Source organism: Papaver somniferum, chromosome 6 (genome assembly GCF_003573695.1).
Source record: "Papaver somniferum cultivar HN1 chromosome 6, ASM357369v1, whole genome shotgun sequence".
NCBI lineage: Eukaryota > Viridiplantae > Streptophyta > Magnoliopsida > Ranunculales > Papaveraceae > Papaver > Papaver somniferum.
The window spans coordinates 29,051,999-29,064,751 of record NC_039363.1 but is presented as its reverse complement, the minus strand read 5'-3'; the positions used below and the strand labels follow the sequence as shown (position 1 = coordinate 29,064,751).

The window sequence follows — 12,753 nt, the reverse complement described above, 5'->3', positions numbered from 1 at the left end:
GTAAGTTATCAACTTCAAAATGCTTACGGAAGATTGGACGTTCCAAATTGGAATATGCATGATACTCTGTGATCTTTACAATTTCAGCTCAAGTAATAACCCAATTAACTGGGACCAAATTTTCAGTTTAAGGCTATAACTATTCTGGTAATACTCAACGATCTCTAAGCAAGTAGATACTACATTTTGACACAATATGAGAGACATGTCTCTGTATTTTCAACACAAATAATAATTGAATTAACTTAATGCACGGGAAAAACACTAGTTTACTAAAAGTACAATCTTGTTATAGGGGCGGCAAGTTCCATTAGAGGGGCGACAAGTGTGATAGCAATGTCCCTCTTATTGGTTAGGGGGTGTCCTATAGGGGTTGTAAATTGACTAGATTACCCTTTTCACCTTGAATAGACTAATTTACCCTTACTTTTTTGGTTGAAAATACTGAATTGTCCTCCCCTATTTTTAACCTAATGGAAACTGAAAATCAAAACAGTTTTTTTTCAACTTCATCTTCTCTTCTCCGCCCCTCCACCATCAAAACTGATTTTTTATCGGCCTCTTCGATTAATCGGCAATTTGAAAAATTGATAATCATTGATTGAAAACTATATTAGAGATGCCGAAGAAGAAGGTTGACGAAGATTGTACCCGTTCTAATGAACCATATCATCCATTAGGTCAAGAACATCAATTTGAAACTCCTCAACCATCAAAATCAAGCACAATGACTTATTTGAGGTATGTTTCGAAAAACCCAGTTAGGGTTTAGTCTATTGTGTTTGATTTAAGTTAGTTTTGCATCAAAAATTAGGGTTTTGGATCGAAATTGAAACTGGAATTTGAGTGTTGCATGTGAGTTATGGTTGGTAATAACCCAGATACCAACCGTAATTGTATATTTTGATGAACATACGGTTGGTAACAACCCAAATACGAACCGTATCTTCTAAGTTTTGAGAATTAGGTTAATGTACGGTTAGTATCGAAACCTTAGTTAGGAACCGTAATTCCTTATGTATGTTTCAAACATGTTTTACGGTTTATATTTTCATCTCACTTACGAACCGTAATTGTGTTACGGTTTGTAACTCAATTAAAGTTACCAACCGTACATCATCCTGTATGTTAAGAATTTTTGAATTAGTGATGTACGGTTCGGAACTATAGTTGACTTATTTACGGTTGGTCTCGATTCATTACTTAGCAACCGTAATTGGTTACGGTTTGTAATTGATGCCATATTACGAACCGTAAATTAACCTACACTAATTTTTGTGTGTTTTGTTTTCTATATTATTTGTTCTACACTTAGTTAATCAACCAATTGTAATGCTTGTGTAGGAATCCTGAAAGGGTGAAGAAAAAGAGAGGAAATGACTTAACCCCGATTGATCATACGCCCACCCCTCGCGGTGACAAGCATTTAGGTGTAGATAATAGAGGTATCCACAAGAATGATAAGAAGAAGAATAAGTTTGAAGTTAAGTTGAGGGAACAACCTGTGGCTGCATCTGGAGTTGAGTTAGAAGGAGTGGAACATAATGATCAAGAAGAGGTCGGAGTCGAAACTAACCGTGAAGGCAACGAAAATGAAATTGTAGAGGAAGAAACTAATTATGATGAAGATGAAAAAGAATCTAAAGAAGTCGATGATGATGGAGAGGAGGAAGAAGAATCAAATGATGAAGAGGAGGAAGAGGAAGCAAATGATGAAGAGGAGGAAGATGAAGAAAATGATGAAGAAAAGAAGAGGAAGAAAATGATGAAGAGGGAGAAAATACCAAGGGAAAAGAGGTAGTTCTAGATGCACCTCCAAGGCAAAAAAAATAAAAAAAGCCGAGAAAGGATCCCGCACCGAAAGGGATGCATATTCCTAAAGGCAAAGAATTGTTGTTTCCACCGAAAAAGAATAGAAGACCTTGGGGCGAGGCCCCAGATAAGTCTTCAATCTTATTTGGTTATACCGGTTCCTGGTCCGCAAAAGTCTGTCAGACAAAGGTATGCTTTTTGTTACTTTTCTTAAAACATTCATTATTTTGATACATTTTGTTTGTTTATTTCAGTTCACCATAATATGCTTATATTTTTGTATATTTGTTTTCTTAGGACCATGCAAGATGCATAAAATTTCCGAAGCGTCAAAGGGATAAACATTGGCCATTAAGTAAAGAATGTGCTTCGGTTCGCAATCTAGTGGTTAGTACAGGACTAGGGCCTGAAATTATTCATTTGAAATCGAAGTATGATAGTGTTGTGGTCTTTGCCTTCAGGGAACGATATTGGCTTGAAACCGATACGTTTCATCTTCCATTTGGAGAGATGACAATAACACCGGACGATGTGAAGCAAATTACTGACCTTGAAGTTGAAGGACAATCTGTGTTTGAAGGTTTCGACAACAAAATGTCTTGGACTGACCTTTACATCCTTGTTCAAGAAACACTTGGGGTGGGAGAAAGATGAAACTGAGATGGAGTTTCAGTTGGCTGGTGGTTATGACCCTACTGAACCACATAAACCAAAAATCATCAAAAATCTATTGTTGAAGAATTTGAGGACCAAGTTTGAAGGAACATCATTAAAGGAAAGGGCAGGTGAGGTGATGGATGAAACAAGAGTTAGGCGTACAGCCACAGCGTATTTGTTGTATTCTCTTGGAACCGTATTCTTTCCCGATAACTCAGGAAATAGGGTGAATGTTCATTACCTACAACTGTTAAAGAATTTGGACAACATCAAAAACTATTCGTGGTCACAGCAACCCTTGCATTTTTACTTGGCAGCCTAAGAAAGGCCTCTAGGGTTAGAGCTACTGAGATTGCCGGGAATGTTGCACTTCTAATGGTAAGTTTGGTTACATTTTTCTTAGTTTGTTATATCTTTAGTCATGTGCCAATTGTTTATACTTAATTTATTTTTTAGGCATGGGTTTATGACCACTTTCCGAGCCTGAGATCTCCTATTGAATGGGAAGAACATGATTATGGCCCTACCGGAAAGAAGTTCAAGTTCACTGGCAGACAACTAAGGAACAAAGAGGAAAAGCTCATTAAAATGGGGGAGAAAATAGATGCTTTCACTGATGAATATGTTATCTTTGACCCTTATTTGAGGATTGAAAATGGAGTTGATGTTCGTAGGTTCACAGAGACCGCAGGCTACAACGGACCATTGTATCATCCCACAAGTTACGTATGACCAATCCTCGTCGAACTCTACACCAAATTGGTCATATTCAAGAAAGGATTATCAAGGAAAACTTCAAATTATCCAAGCAAGGATCAGAGACAAAAGACCCCACCATTGTACTCAACTACAGCCCAACTCCAACGGTTGATGTTTGGAACAACCGCCATCAAGAAATATACCAACTCGCAGCGGGAGAGGCAATTCCTTGTAACAACACGAAAGAAGCCGTTGATGATTACATGTCTTGGTATTCTCATTTTGGTCATCCATATGTGATCAATAATGATCCGGAGTCCCAACCATATATTCAAAAGGCTATAGCTCAAAGGACGGCGGTCGACGAGACAAAAGAGAAAAAAGGTCTATTTGGTTTGACTTGGAAGAAGCTATATTTCATGTCGCTACGTAATTTTGTCATCCTCATGACTTTGGATTTGAATATTAATGTATATTATGAAATAATCTCTTAACACTCTTTTTGATATGTGAATAGAAAGAGCGAGGACAAGCTTTGGCAAATAGCATGACTTCATGCATCCGTAGTAATGGTGTGATTAAAGCTCCTCAACAAAAGATCTTGCAATAGAAAATAAGGAACATGCATAATTCAAACATGGCAGAATTGTATGAGGGATTGGTCATGGAAGAAAGATTAAAGAGGAGTAGAAACTCTCTTGGAGGTGCGAGTAGTAGCCGTCGTCAACCTTCTCCTAGCATCTAAGAGACAAATGACGAAGAGGAGGTGCACGGTGTGGATACTAGCCAAAGAGGTGGTCGTGGTCGCGGTAGCGGTAGTCGCGGTAGTCATAGTGATGGTCCTAAAACTCGTGGTGGTGGTGGTAGCACCAACAAAAGGGGTCGTGGTGGCCGCCATGCTTAGTTATGGATTTATCTTAGTTGTGTGTGGTTAGTTTTGAATTTCGACTTATGGATATTATGACAAACTAATAGTTGTGTGTTAGTTATGAATATTAGCTTATGGAATTTAGCTTATGAACTTATTTGTGTTAGTTATGGATTTGAACTTATGGATATTATCTATGAATTTGAAGTTATGGATATGTGTTTGTTTGTGACAGTTTTTGTTTGAAAAGTTTAAGTTACAGAGCCAATTACGGTTGGTAACTAATTTTTGTTACGAACCGTAAATAACACTGGAACCAATATTTTTCACAAACTTTAGTTACGGCTCGTAACTAATTATCAAGACCAACCGTATCTTAAGTTACGGTTCATAACTCTTTCACCTTAACCAACCGTAAAAAAACCCTGGAACTTATAGTTTTGGGATCTCACCAATTACGGTTCGTAAGTATTTATGTAACCAGCCGTAACTCTGTATTTTTTCTTTATGGCAGAGTTAAGGTTTGTAACCTACGCGGGTAATCAATCGTAACTCTGGAATTCAGTTTTCTTCAGAGTTACGGTTTGTAACTTCTAAACAGTTTCCAACCTTAACTCTGGAATTCAAAATTCTTCAGAGTTACGGTTCATTTGTTGATTATAGTTACCAACCGTAACTCTACTTTTCCCACGAAAAAAATAATTGTTTGCACTGACATGTCCTTGTGGAATTTGAAAATATAGCCGTTGAAACCTTCAACAACTTCATTTTCAAAAAATAGATCCGTTATTGAAGATTTTTTTTGTTTTTTTTTATATATATGCTTATCCTCCTTGCTATAAGTTATACCTCCACATGAATCATCTCTTACCTTAAACTAGATTATGGCTCCAAACCCTGAATTCACTTTGGAAGAAGATTTATGTATTTGCCGCAACTTTGTTCTATGCTATCCAAAAAGAGGAGAAGAACGACGTCGATGTGGTTTTGTGAGTACAAGTTATTTGAGAACTATTTTTGAAAACTTTTGTTCCGAAACAGGTAACCCTAATCACCGCGATGGAATTATGTTGTATGTTCGATATGGAACTATTCAGGATAATGTTCAAGAATTTATAGCATTAATTCGTATTATGGGTCAAATACGATTAAGGGGTGAAACTGACGTTGAAGTTTTAGAGAGCTCTATTCAATAATGGAGACGATGGAAAAGGTCGAATTTTCAATACTTACCTCATTTCAACATCCTTAAAGACTTCTATCGCACTCGTAGACCCGGTTATTAGTATTCTTTTAGGTCGCATGAATGAATGAGTTATAATGTCATTTATATTTGTAATGGTTTAATGGTTGTAGTGTTGGTTTAGTAATTAACATGGTTTAATGGTTTTAAATTACTTATAATTGCTTTGTATTTGGTGTCAGGGTCAGTTACGGTTGGTAACGGTATTATCGAGACCAACCGTAAATGACAATGGCAGTTAAAATTTGTTTCCGAAGCTAGTTACGGTTGGTAATTGAATCTAGTTACCAACCGTACATAACTCCGAAACCTTGCCTCACATGGATACTAGCTCAACATACTTGGATTTGATATATATTAATTGAACAAAATACTTCATTCATAACGTGAATCAACTAGATATGATATTGTCACTTTTAATAGTATCACATTTAGTCAAAATACCAAAATAAAAATATAAAATGTATTTCACCAAGACTTGAAAACATTTAAGCATCCTCTTCATCATCGGTCATAACTATGAATTGCTTCGGTATAGACAACATTATGGCCTTCCATAATTCAATCCTTTTCTCAAATCGATTGCACCAAGTCTTAGGGAGTTCACCGTCACAACCAAATTCCCTCCACAATGGAGGTAATGGGCTTCCTTCATGAAATTGGAGGCCTATGTAATGATTTCCTTCCACGTGCCCCATGACAACTGTTTTTGTTATTGACAAATCTTCGTCAAACGGTATTCTTGTTGGTGCAAATGTATGGCTCATGTCTCTGGAGATTAAATGAATGACGCAATTGAATGCGTTGGTGAGTAGTTGGCCACACATAGGCATGCACATCCAATATTGTCTTGTCAAACATATATTGCCGGTTAACCGCCTTTACATTTCCACGAAGCTCTCATTTAACACCTCATCGGTTTCGTTTCTTTCAACTCTCATCATCGGCTTATAGAAGTCGCGGTAACAACGTAGTTCCATTAAGCATTTTTTCCTTACGTAAGTAACTTGGTCATAACCCCACTCTTCCAAGTTGATCCACGAAGACTTGGTAACCATAATTCCCATCACCATGAACATCCTCCGTGGCCTTGATATAACCATGAATATAGTCGGGGAAAATATGAAGGTAATATTCGTAGAGAATGTAATGGTTTCGGCTATATCGACCATTCTCGTCTCTAGGTGGTGTTTAGGCACTCCTTTTAGATGAATCGTCTCCTTCTCCTTCTCACCACTTGACGGAATTTTTTCAACCATCGGACTCTTTCCATTGTTCCTTGCTAATTGTTTAACACCAACTTTACCAACAAGTATTTTTATTGAACTATCTTGGGAGGAAACCTCGGGACCGACATTGGAACCTTTACCTTTAAATCCATCATCTTTTTTTCCACTTTCTTTGCAATCATTTCCTTTAACTACAACTTTGCTTCTTTGTAGTTCTTTGGAGAGAAATACCGGACCTTTTCCTTTAACATAAATTTGCTTGTTGCACTTTCTTGAGTAGGAAGATCGATACATTTTTTTTATACATTTCGACGGCTTGGTTCTCCTTTATCCGCTTGACCTCTTTTTCGTTTGTTTCTACCTTGAACATCATCCTCTTCCATCTCATCCCCCGCTTCATATTCCTTTCTCAACCATTCATAACCCGAAGGATCTCTTTTCTTTGATTCTTCCGCCAATTCCCTTGCTTTTTTATTTCCTACGTACCTCTTTTTTTTTGGTAGGAGGCCTTCCCTTACTCTTCCCCTTTGGTGGTTCCTTGATATCATACTTAAATTGTGGATATACGAAATCTCTCAAGTTACTCAACCATATTTGCCTTTGCCCTTGGCTTAGTGTAGCATATTTCTCGGCTAGAGCTTTTCCAATCTCGGTATCGGCAAACGTTCCTCCAAATTGTTGATCAAAAATTGTTTCACGAAATGTTAATTGTTGCCAAAAGGGATCAACATCTTGAATCGGGATCACTTTTTCTTGGTATGTGGCTATAACATGCCGACATGGGAGTCCCAAACTTGTCATGTTTGGACAAACACACTCTTCTTCATAATCCCCCAATTCATAATGTTGTACTTCATACATTATCTTATCAATTGCGCGGTGCGAAACTTGATGTCTAATTCCACTTAGCTATTCATTGTCTAACCATTTGGTGTGTTGTTTACTTCGGCTTTTTTCAAAAGACTCTGTAACTCTATCGTGATCACGGCGGGAATATGAATCCATGGCTTCAAATAATATAACTAACCCACCATTACAACTATGAAGTTTCTTCTTCAACCGGTTGTGAGATGACTCCGCCGTACTTGTAGCTTGGTTGTCATAGTGCCTATATTGGTTAGTGAACGCCGCTACGAACTTCTCTTTGTGCGGATCCAACCAATTATCCAACAAATACTTCACAACACTTGGATAACCTCTTTTCCAATGAGCCACTAACATACGAGCTCTATCCTCATATTCATCCACGGTGATAGAATAGGTCAAGGCTCTCCACTCCGTTTTGAAACTTTCCCATTTTAGTTCCGCCAACTTGTCATCCTTCTTAAATTTCTCTTTGGCTTCCTCTTGCTTATGTAACGGTAGTTTCTTTATTCTATCCATTTCGCTTTTTTTGGTTGGACGGACAAGGCGCATGCACTTAGTTTCAATACTTTTCCACAAGTGGAACGTGCAAAGAAGGTTATGAGCTTCCGGGAAAACCCTCCTTATTGCATTCAACAAAGCTTGTTCCTTGTCGGTAATAATCACCTTTGGAGTATATCCCTCTACGTAGAATAACTTCACTTGTTCTAGTGCCCACACATAGCTTTCTTCGAGCTCATCTTTCAAGAAGCAAAAACCAACACTAAAAGGAGCATTAGTAGAAGTTTGCCCGACAAAGTTCAACAACGGAATCTCAAACTTGTTGGTTTTGTATGTGCAATCCATTAGAAGCACTTGATGAGAGCACTGTGCCAACTTCACAAACTCTGGATCAGCCAATAAAAGATGTCTTATTCGTCCTTTCTAATCTTCATCGTGGAAAACCGAGTAATTATGCGCCTCCCCCAAATGCCTTAATTGTTGCATTTCGTTCCTTTGTTCCAATTTCTTAGCCTTTAATTTTGCTCTTGCGTTGTAGATGTTAGCCAAAGTAGAAGAATTTTGTGGTTTTCTTTCCTTTAAGTGAGCGAGAATATAAACGGGCTTCATACGAATTTGTGTCAGTGACTCTACGATCTTCTCTTCTTCTTCGGTAAGGTGTCCAACATAAGAGTGTGATAGCAAACTCTCCGGTATAAGGTGGTTATGACTACCACATACAAGTTTCTCCGAAAACCACTTTTTTGCCGCGTTCCTTTTAAACTGAAGCTTGAAGGGGCATCGGGTCTTCTTAGTGAAAGTAGTATTCTTCCTCTTTGTCTTTGCTACTTGCACAGTCCCTTTTTTTGCGTGACTTCTATGTTTTCCACTACACTCGCAAACCATTTGAAAGGCACTATCACTAGTGGTACCATTACAAACTATGATACACATAATCAACTTGTCTCGTTCTTTAGCCCACTTCTTTGCATCGTATTTCTCCTTCCATGTCTCATCGGTTAAATAGTGAAAGCTAGAATCTTCGGTGAGAACTTAATTTTCTAAAGGTTGTTCATCCATTATGGGTGGTACATCCCCGATCTAGACAAAAATATAGCCACATTAGTCTAAACGAGACAACAAAACGAAAATATATATAAAGGTACGGTTGGCAACGACAAAGGATACACAAACTGTAACTGAGTTACGGTTTGTAACTACAAACATATATGAACCGTAACACACCTACGGTTTGTAATTGTCATCTCCTAACAAACTGTAAATACATCAAAAGAAAATTGAAAACATACAGAGCAATTTACGGTTGGTAAAAAAAATACACAACACACCGTAATAGAAGTTACGGTTGGTAATGATTCACATATTACCAACCGTAATAAGTGCAGTAAATACTGCCATGCACATGAGTTACGGTTGGTAACTACTGCATGAAATTATCAACCGTAACCACGTTACAATTCGTATCGAAATTTTCCCAACCAATCGTAATTCGTATTACGATTGGGTTTTTCCCCAAATTGAACCAGTTACGGTTGGTATTTGATACTTTTCGAACCGTAAATGTGAGTTACGGTTGGTAACTAGCTTAATGCCAACCGTAAGTTCTTCTGAAATTTTAAAAGTTTCAATTTTTTTACGTACTTTAGAGAATTTCGAGCGACAAAAAGCTAATGGGAACTAATTTAGAAGTATACCTGGTCAATTTTAGTTCCTGGTTCTTCACTTTGTTGGCTAATTTCTTCAATTGGTTGAGATTGACCTTCACTATGGGTTAAAACATCTCTACCATCTAACAAATACTCCATATCAGAATCTCCATCAAGGGGTATGTAATATTTTGTTTTCTCTATCGTATAGAGATTCACCCATCTCAAATTTGCCACTGGAATCACTCATTTCGGGTGAGTGAATCAAAATTTAGGGTTTCACAAATATCACAAAAGTTTTTTTTTTCTTCTCCTCTAAACTTTTTTTTATAACTCTAAAAATCTGATTTTAGAGTTATTATAAGTGAAAATTAATTATCAACACTAAGCTTAATTATGAACACTAAGCTTGATTATCAATAATAAGGGTTTATTAGTCAATTTCAGATTTTTTTTTATAAAAGACACTTGAATTATTCATGTAATAATCGTTTTTGTCTTATTAGTTTGCTGCCCCTATAACATGATTGTAAAAGTAACTGGCCAACCAAAAGGTCACGTACCGTTTGATTATACTCTCCATGAAAGTGAATCTCGGTAAAATCTAAGGATGATGATACACCTGAGTTGAGTGCAACGCTACTAACCTGCTTCAGATCGATAACGGGAGACAGAAGGAAAGGAGCTGGAAAACGTAATATCGACACCAGAAATAGTTTTTGATGTTAAAATGCCCTTGGTAGTGCTGTATACAACAGAAATGCCAGCTCGCCTATGCAAGGTCTCAGCAGAGCGGCTGTATCTATAGGAACTGGTAGTTTGGTGATTCTTGACAAAACAAGGGTCTGTTCATTGTTGATAGAAAAAGGAAATTATGCTATTAAAAGAAAAAAAAAAAAAAGGGGAGAAGAAGAAGAAAGGAACAACTCGTACTGTGTGTTTACACTCCTGACAGTCGCTTGATAAACATTCATTAAACTCCATTAAAGTCTCATCTCTCTACTTTTCTGTTTCATTTATCATTCCGGCATTCCCTCCCTCCCCAGGCCACAAAACCCTCGTTTCATTCTAGAGAATGGCACCAAAACCCAAACCCCGATTCCTTGTAATCCTCCTGTTGTGTCTTCATTTTTCATTCTACATCCTCGCCATTTCTTCTCTCTCAACACCTTCACCTGCTTCGTCTCCATCATCTCCATCTCCTCCCAAGGCATCTTCATCTTATTCTAGTCATTCCCCTCTTGACCCAAAACAACTCACAGCACTTGAATCACTCAACATTCCTACATCTAAAGATCCCTGTTCTCAACCCTCTTTACACAATGCAACTCTGTGTAACTCAGATAAGCCATTTAGTCATCTCACTTCTCTTCGTCTCATTGATTGTTCAAGTGATGTTCAAATCTCAACTACTGCTCTTAAATCTTTAACAACACTACAAGATTTCCAGTTCATCAATTGCCCGATTCCACTTGTTCATTTCCCAAATGAACTTACCTCAAATCTACGTTCTTTTACCTGTATTAAGAGTCTTAAGAAATTAACTGGTGTCTGGCTTGGCAGATTAAGAAATCTTACTGATTTAACCGTCACTGATGTCTCCATTACTGCTAGTGGTCCAACAATTATCTTGGGTAATATGAAACAACTCAAATCTGTTAAGATTTCTCGTGCTAATCTAACTGGTTCTTTACCCAAGAAATTCCATTTCTTGAAGATTACACACATGGATTTGTCCAATAATCGACTTAAAGGAAAGGTACCTAATTCTTTAACTCTGCTTACAGATCTTCAATTACTTAATCTCTCGTCAAATACATTGTCTGGTGAATTACCTGAATCTTTTGGAGATTTATTATCTCTTCAAAATGCGTCATTTGCGTCTAATTCAATGTCAGGCCAAATCCCTGAATCAATATCTGATTTGCATTCATTAATGCACCTTGATTTAAGCTCAAACCAATTTAATGGAACAATACCCAAATTCCTTACACGGATGAAGAATTTGAAGTACTTGAATCTTGAGAATAATAATTTTCATGGTGTTTTACCATTTAATAAGTCATTTATTCAGAAGTTAGAGGTGTTTAAGGTTGGGGGAAATAGTGGTGTATGTTTCAATCACTCTACACTATCTACAAAACTGAAACTTGGGATCGCTCGTTGTGATAAATATGGATTGCCAGTTGCGCCCCCATCTGAATCTGGGTTCGGAGATGATAGTAGTAGTAGCGCTGATTCCGAAGATGACACTAGTGATGATAATGATTCTCAATCGATTGATACTAAAAAGCATGGACCCAATAAGATTGTTCTTGGTACAGCAATTGCGCTTTCATCGCTAATATTTCTCATTGTTTTCTTAATTCTTCTCAACAAATGTTGCCGTTGAAATGTGAAATGAAGGAAGAACTGAAACTAGAAATTTCAGATCAAATGAGAATGGGTTCTCAAAAAAATGATCTAGCCAGGATCCCTAGTGTTACAGAGAGTGTAAAACATGATGAATGATTAATGGGGGTAGTACATTTTGGTGTCATCAATCATTTTTTGCATTCTGCAGCTGGGAGTTACAGGTCTTTGACATCCAATTATGTGCAGGTGTATGATATTATTAGTTGGTACAGAGAAGAAATAGAATGCTAGTGGTTGTGAAAGCTTTCATGTGGGATTCTCTTGCTGTTGAATTACAGTTAAAACTTCACAACAGTATGATTGTTTATTGTGATGTTGTATTAAATTAGGGATTTTTCATGTTCATCATTTAAGTGTATCTGCTCGGGAGAACTCATGTTTGTTTACTAGTCGATGTTTATTTATACACCCTATGATTGGATTTTTCATATGGTTGCACATTCTTGTTTATCAATTGTTGACAGTTGGTTTTGCTATATTATTTTCTATATTTCATGAATATGCTAATCGACAAACAGTTTGATCTTTGGCGGACTAAAAACACTGTCTGGTTTGTTTTTGAGCCCTAGCAAAATTACAAAATGAAGCGGAAGGTTTGGGTTTAGTTTCATTTTCTGTTCAGTGGATTTGATTTCGGTCCTCATAATTGAAAATAAAACCTTGGTTTTACTGGTTATGGATGAAACCTATTTTGAGATACTAAATAATGTCAAAATAGGGTCACTAAATAAAAACCAACATCACCCTTTATCCATCCTTTTTGCATAACTATCCTTACATAATTAGTATTAATAATTATGATTAGATTTGATTAGCTAG

At 37.1% G+C, this 12,753-nt stretch overlaps 1 protein-coding gene across 1 annotated transcript; it reads left to right on the top strand.

The window, feature by feature from the left end:
- Positions 1-10,313: 10,313 nt before the first annotated feature.
- On the top strand, positions 10,314-12,372 carry LOC113287218 (receptor-like protein 51). The gene has a single exon (XM_026535902.1). The coding sequence runs from the start codon at positions 10,595-10,597 to the stop codon at positions 11,909-11,911; it is 1,317 nt and encodes a 438-aa protein (XP_026391687.1). The 5' UTR covers positions 10,314-10,594; the 3' UTR covers positions 11,912-12,372.
- Positions 12,373-12,753: the final 381 nt, after the last annotated feature.

Excerpts from the sequence above, each read along its gene's own strand:
- LOC113287218 (XM_026535902.1), top strand. The coding sequence starts at position 10,595 with ATGGCACCAAAACCCAAACCCCGATTCCTTGTAATCCTCCTGTTGTGT.